At 37.7% G+C, this 6000-nt stretch overlaps 1 protein-coding gene across 5 annotated transcripts in view; it reads left to right on the forward strand.

Moving 5' to 3' along the window:
- Window positions 1–3874, forward strand: part of pou2f1 (POU class 2 homeobox 1) — a 116453-nt gene extending 112579 nt beyond the window's left edge. For all 5 annotated transcript variants that reach the window (XM_033033398.1, XM_033033399.1, XM_033033402.1 and 2 more), the window contains one exon: window positions 621–3874. In XM_033033398.1, the coding sequence (XP_032889289.1) occupies window positions 621–919 (299 nt within the window). In that variant the 3' untranslated portion in view covers window positions 920–3874. The remainder of the gene's footprint in view (window positions 1–620) is intronic.
- Window positions 3875–6000: the final 2126 nt, after the last annotated feature.

Genomic DNA, 6000 nt, shown 5'->3' on the forward strand with positions numbered 1-6000 from the left:
TTCAGTCTGAAGAAGGGTCCTGACCCGAAACATCACCTATCCTTTTTCTCCAGTGATGCTGCCTGATTGCTGAGTTACTCCAGCACTTTGTGTCTACCTTTGATACAAAACATGGGCACAGAGTGGATGTGAGAGAGATGTAAATGGTGTGCCAGATGGTAGAAAAATAAAGGCTGGTTATTTTATGAGTGGTGAGTGATTGAAAGGTATTGGTGTCGAGAGACCTGCATGTCTTTGTACATGAATGAGTTAAAGTTGGAGTTCAGGTACCTTTAATAAGACAAAATGTATCCTAGACTTTATTATTGGAGGTTTTGCATGCAAAGGTGAAGGTGTCTTACTGCATTTAGATGGGCCCTGATAAGGCCATGATTACTGTGCATTGGTCTCTCTATACAAGGCAGATATACTTGTGAAAGAAGGAGCACAATGCACCATTAACATTCTCATTAGCTTATGCATTCCATCAATTTATCTTTATTTTAGCATTCACATATTTTGATTTTTGTTAAGATGTATATTTATAAGCACTGTGAATACCATTTTATTTAATTGTTGCTCTGTAAATGTACACAAGTAGTTTTTATTTAAATCTGGTCTTGTTTCTCCTTTTGTTCTAGCGCTTGCATCTAGTGGGACACTTCCTATAACATCCCTCGATGCCAGTGGGAATCTCTTGTTTGCAAATGCAGCGAGTGCAGGGGGCGCTCACAACATCATTACGGGCCCTCTTATTTTGAACCCACAGAACCTCTCCTTACTCACCAGCAACCCAGCCGTAAGCCTGATATCTGCTGCCGGGACAACTGGACATGCACCCAGTCTTCAGATGGCCTCAATGACAGCAGATTCCAGCCAGAACTCTTCGTTCACTGTGACCTCGGCAGGCGGGGCCACCAACACCACCAAGGCTCAATGAAACGTAATCCCCAGACTGGATTATTTCATCCAGTGATGGGACGTGTAGTCGGCTGCTTCCTGCAAAAGCAAAACTGATGTTTGCCTCATTTTTTTAACTTGCTTGTTTTTCAGGATTGTGTCACCAATGACAAAAAAAAAGACTTTTACCAAAAAGGATACACGTGAATATTTATCGTTTCAGACGGTCGTAACAATATAGGAGTCATTAACAATGCATAGGCAAGGGTTCTGTCTCCTCTTGGTATCTATTTTATTAGTTCTTTTTAATTGTGTGTTTATTTTAATTAGGTCTGTTGTACAGGCCTCTTTGTTTCATAAAGGTGTTTATATCATGTATAAATAGCATGGGTTTCTTTACGTGGTACAGTTTAGGCAGGCCTGTTCTTGGGATGCTTGTGCATCTTTTTTTCCTTGTGTATACCGTTAAAAGAATTACGTTACGTTTTTTTTATTTGGTTCAGCTAATGTCTCTTGAAATGGTTTCCTTTCTTAAAAAAAAAGTTGTTCCTTGTCGGGTACACTGTAGATTTATGCACCGTTTGTATAAAGTGGTTTACTGTTGGTTATTTTTGTAGGAAAGATTCAAAGATAGATGCATTGAGACAAAAGTTCATGAACTGGCAGTTTTAAAAACATTGATTGTTTTTAAAATTCCTTGAGTTTGTCTGCCCTACCTAACTCTAATGACTGGGCATGTTAGCTCATGTCATATCGTCGGAGATATTGATCCATTTGGCTGAATTGTGAAAGTCAGTGGATGAGAAGTATCTTGTAATGCTTCTGTCTTTGCTCAGATACTAAAGCTAGTTGGAACCATCATGGGATATGGTAGAGACGAGCAAACTACAATCCAAACCAGGCCAGCCATGAAAAGGATCTCCAACGGGGAAAGTTCATGACCTAATTTCTAGAAATGGTTTTATTTATAGAAACTAGATAATATCTCCCCTGTAGAGCTTGATAACATATCTCATGTTGCCTCAGTTTGGAGTTTGTTTCACAGTAATAGGGAATAGGTTTGCTACGAGACAAGAGGCTTACAGTATGCACAGTATGGCTTGAACCATTGCTGTAAGCGTATTGAAACCAAAAATTAAAGGACTGGAGTAAAATGTTGCCGTTCACATGGAGCAAAAATGGTGCCTCTGATTTCCTGCAGCTCTTGTTAGGAAGAGAGTGAATAACTAAGTACTGCAGCCTCTCTCTTTTGGCTAATGAACAATAATTTACTCGTTACATAGCCCACTGGAAATAACTGTAGGGGAATAAGTTTCTTCATTCAAGAAGCATTTTTTCCCCCTGAATAACACATGACTGATTCTTACATCGGTATTAGTTTTGAATCAAGTGAGTGTTCACGTAGATTCCCGCTGCACTGTTGATATGTTGTTTGCCCAAACCGCTGCACTAACTCGGTGTAAATTTACTTAAACCAGCTGGGTACTTCAACTAATTTTGGCATTTGCATGGTTAGCACTGTTCTTTATACTGGTAACAATAACTGAATGCAGCTAAACGAGTTTCTTCATTATTTTCAAAGAACGAGAGGCACCATTTCTGTTTCCTGGCAGTAACTACATTTATCTCCTTTTCAAGACATAAAGATTGCAGTGTCGGTGGTAGTATGTTACCAAACTGCAAATTAAATGAATATAGCTGCCTACCAAATATGGACAGCTATTGAAGCTTGAACCAAAGTCAATTTTACCTAGCTGCTGTACCAATGACATTGTTTGCATGAGTGCAGTTAATAGGCATCAGTAATTTAATTGCCACTATTTAACAGGTAGTTACTATCTTCTTTTTACTGACATTTTCAGGTAAAGGGATCTTTAAACACAGACTTTATGTTGCAGAGTTGTAACCATTTTGTCAAGAGTTTGGAGCAACCAGTTTTCATTGGGCAAATCAAATTTACTGGATGGTTAAACAGAGACTAGTGTTGTATGATGGAAGTTGCGTTTCAGGACGTGCAATTTCTAAGAGCGTTAAAATGTGCAGAATAGATCTTGTGATAAATGATACTGGTGTCCTCAAGATTGTACTATTGCAATACTTGTATCCTCATTGACCTGCTATCCTGACTGGAGTTGTAAATCCAATATCGTTGCTGTCCTTAAAGTAGGTTATAGGCTTTGGACCAGTGGGAATTGTTTGGAGCACATACCTAAATCTGACCTAATAATCCTTTCCTCCTTCTATGGCACAGATGCCATTTCTTCCAATCTCTTTGTGGTTTGCATGCCCACGATATGCAATTCATCCAATATCTCCAATATATACAACCAAATGCAAAAACGTACATCCTGTCTTGTGCCTGGAAAGAGTGAATGGTACATCAAAAATACAAACTATGCAATGAACCTTTTTTTTTCAAAGACCGGTCACACTTTTCATACTTAAAAATGAAATAGTGCTTAATGCCAAATAGTCCTATTCCATAATAACATGCCGTGCAGTGGGAAAATAAAATTCCCATCAATCTGATGCTGTGTGTTCAGTTACAAGTGAGGTGTGATGACCTGTACTCCATATCATGAGGCAGCATAGCTCAAGCCTTGATTGCGCATTGGCCATGTTTAACTTAAATGGTGCATATAGAAAATAAGTTTGCTGGGCTCGTTTTAACTGCCAGTTTGTGTTGGTATTATTCAAGCTATTTTTGCTATATTTTTGGCAGAGGTATGTTGTTTTAAGTAGACTGATTAAAAGGACTGAAGGTTTTTGCAGCTTCTGAGTAACTTTTATTGCACCATTAATAGTTGTAATTTTAATTGGAAGCTAAGTAAATCAGTAGGGCACATAACAATTAATTCATTGATCCAGTAAATAGAAGTGTATACCTTTTAGTTTGACAGATAAATAATTTAAAATGTCGCTCATTAAGGTACGATAATGCTGACATTGATCCTTCCGTTTAAATAAATTTACTCCAAGAAAAATAGCAAATTTTCTTTTTAAATTGTTGATGGAAAAAATTAGACATATCTAATATTTCAGTTCTAAGTGCAGAATGGGTAAGAAGGAACTGCAGATGCTGGTTTAAACTGAAGATAGACAAAAAAAGCTGGAGTAACTCAGTGGGACAGGCAGCATTTCTGGACAGAAGGAATGGGTGATGTTTTGGGTCGAGACCCTTCTTCAGACTAGGTGCAGAATGAAACGTGTGCCGGCAGTTGACAGAGTTAGTGATGCATGGATTGAGAAATTCTCCTATCGCTGCTTCTGTTGAACCTCAGTTTGCATTTAAGGTTTGAATCCAACTGGGTTAGAAGTTTCAAACTTTTTCTTGTCTCTGGATAAGACAATCAAAAAATGGTTGGAGAAAAACGCTTAATTTTGTTGTTCTCCTCAAAGGGTTTTCATTTTACTTCATACTATCAGCATATCATTGATTGGTTTCTTGCCAAGAAAATCCTGATGAATTTGGGGAATGCAGTTTGAAGATAAAGCAATCATAGAATCATCAATTAGAAATCGGGCCTTTGGCCCAAATTACCCACACCGATGAAATGTCCTATCTGCACGTGCCCATGTTTAGCCCATATCCCTCTAAACCTTTCCTATCCTACCTATCCAAATGTCTTTTAAATGTGGTTGTAGTACCTGCCTCCACTACCTCCTCTGGCAGCTTGTTCCATGGACCCACCACCCTCCGTGAAAACAGTTGCCCTCGCATTCCTATTAAACCTTTCCCCGCTCAAACATTAAAACTTTGCCCTCTGGTTCTTGAACTCCCTAATCTGGGTAAAAGACTCTGTGCATACACCCCATGTATTCCCCTCATGATGCTACCTGACCCACTGTTACTCCGGCACTTTGTGTCCTTCTCTACACTCGTTCTATCTTAACAACATCCTTCCTATAGCAAGTCGACCAAAACTGAACACGATACTCCAAATGCAGCCTCACATAACGTCCCAGCTTCTATTCTCAATCCCCTGATTGATGAAGGCCAATGTACCGAAAGCCGCCTTGACCACCCTATTTACCTGTGACTCCACTTTCAAGTATGATTTTGGTTCCTGCGTAAATTGGGGAACATCTGCATCATCTGCACCAACATTGCAGTCTCTGATGCTTTATGTGCATTAAATGGACATCGCCGGATGTGTTAACAAATTTCTCAAATTGAATGTACATGAAAAATAAAAGTTACCAGCTAAAATAAGTAATTTATTTGGAAACCAATTAATTCAAAAGTAGGCTATATTCTAGACCATACACTAATTAATTTTATCCAGTTGGATAGAATTTTATTTCTTTCGCTTTGATAAATATTTAAAAGTAAGTTGCTAACTACGATAAGATGAGGATGATAAATTATAAAACATTTGGAAATGCTGCATTCTGTAATTTGCTATAGGATTTTCTTTCAAATAAAAAGATTTACATTTTTTATGTTAAATAATTAATTTTTCAAATCCAAGTAAAATTCCTTAACCAGGTGGAAGAATAATGTTATAGCCAATGCACTTCAGAAGGATTAACACATTAATTTGTTATCTTTTTTTTGTAATCGAATAAAGATAATAATAATAATAATAAAGATAAAACTAAACAAATAAATCACCCTTCTTGGGCAGTTGAGCTAACACTGGATTGCTGTACCTGCAACATTTTCATTGAAGATGCACAATCTTACTTTTAATGACAGAAGTTGACATCAATATGTATAGGTGTTCAGCAAATTTAAATTTAATGTTTTTGATGTTCCTTATTCACTTTCTTTTGGAACTGGCATTGCTGTGAAGGATAGTATTTATTGGCCAACTATTTGTTTCTTTGCAAGTAGGTAATAAGCAAGCAGCAGCTAAGTGTCTTGGCAAGCCGTTTCAGAGGGGATTTCTGAGTGAGCTCTGTGAGGCTGTGTAGTTGCATATAGTCCAGGCCAGCATATAGTCCATGGCAGAGTTCCTTCCCTGATGGAGGTTAGTGACCAGATAACAATCTGATAATGTTCATCGTTACTAAGACTAATAGCTGTTTTTTTTCCCCAAATTCCAAATTATCAATCTGAATTAAGTTCAGATTTTGACATTGGTCTACAATTATTTAACTTCAAACGTAATTTTAATG

Source organism: Amblyraja radiata, chromosome 14 (genome assembly GCF_010909765.2).
Source record: "Amblyraja radiata isolate CabotCenter1 chromosome 14, sAmbRad1.1.pri, whole genome shotgun sequence".
Taxonomy (NCBI): Eukaryota; Metazoa; Chordata; class Chondrichthyes; order Rajiformes; family Rajidae; genus Amblyraja; species Amblyraja radiata.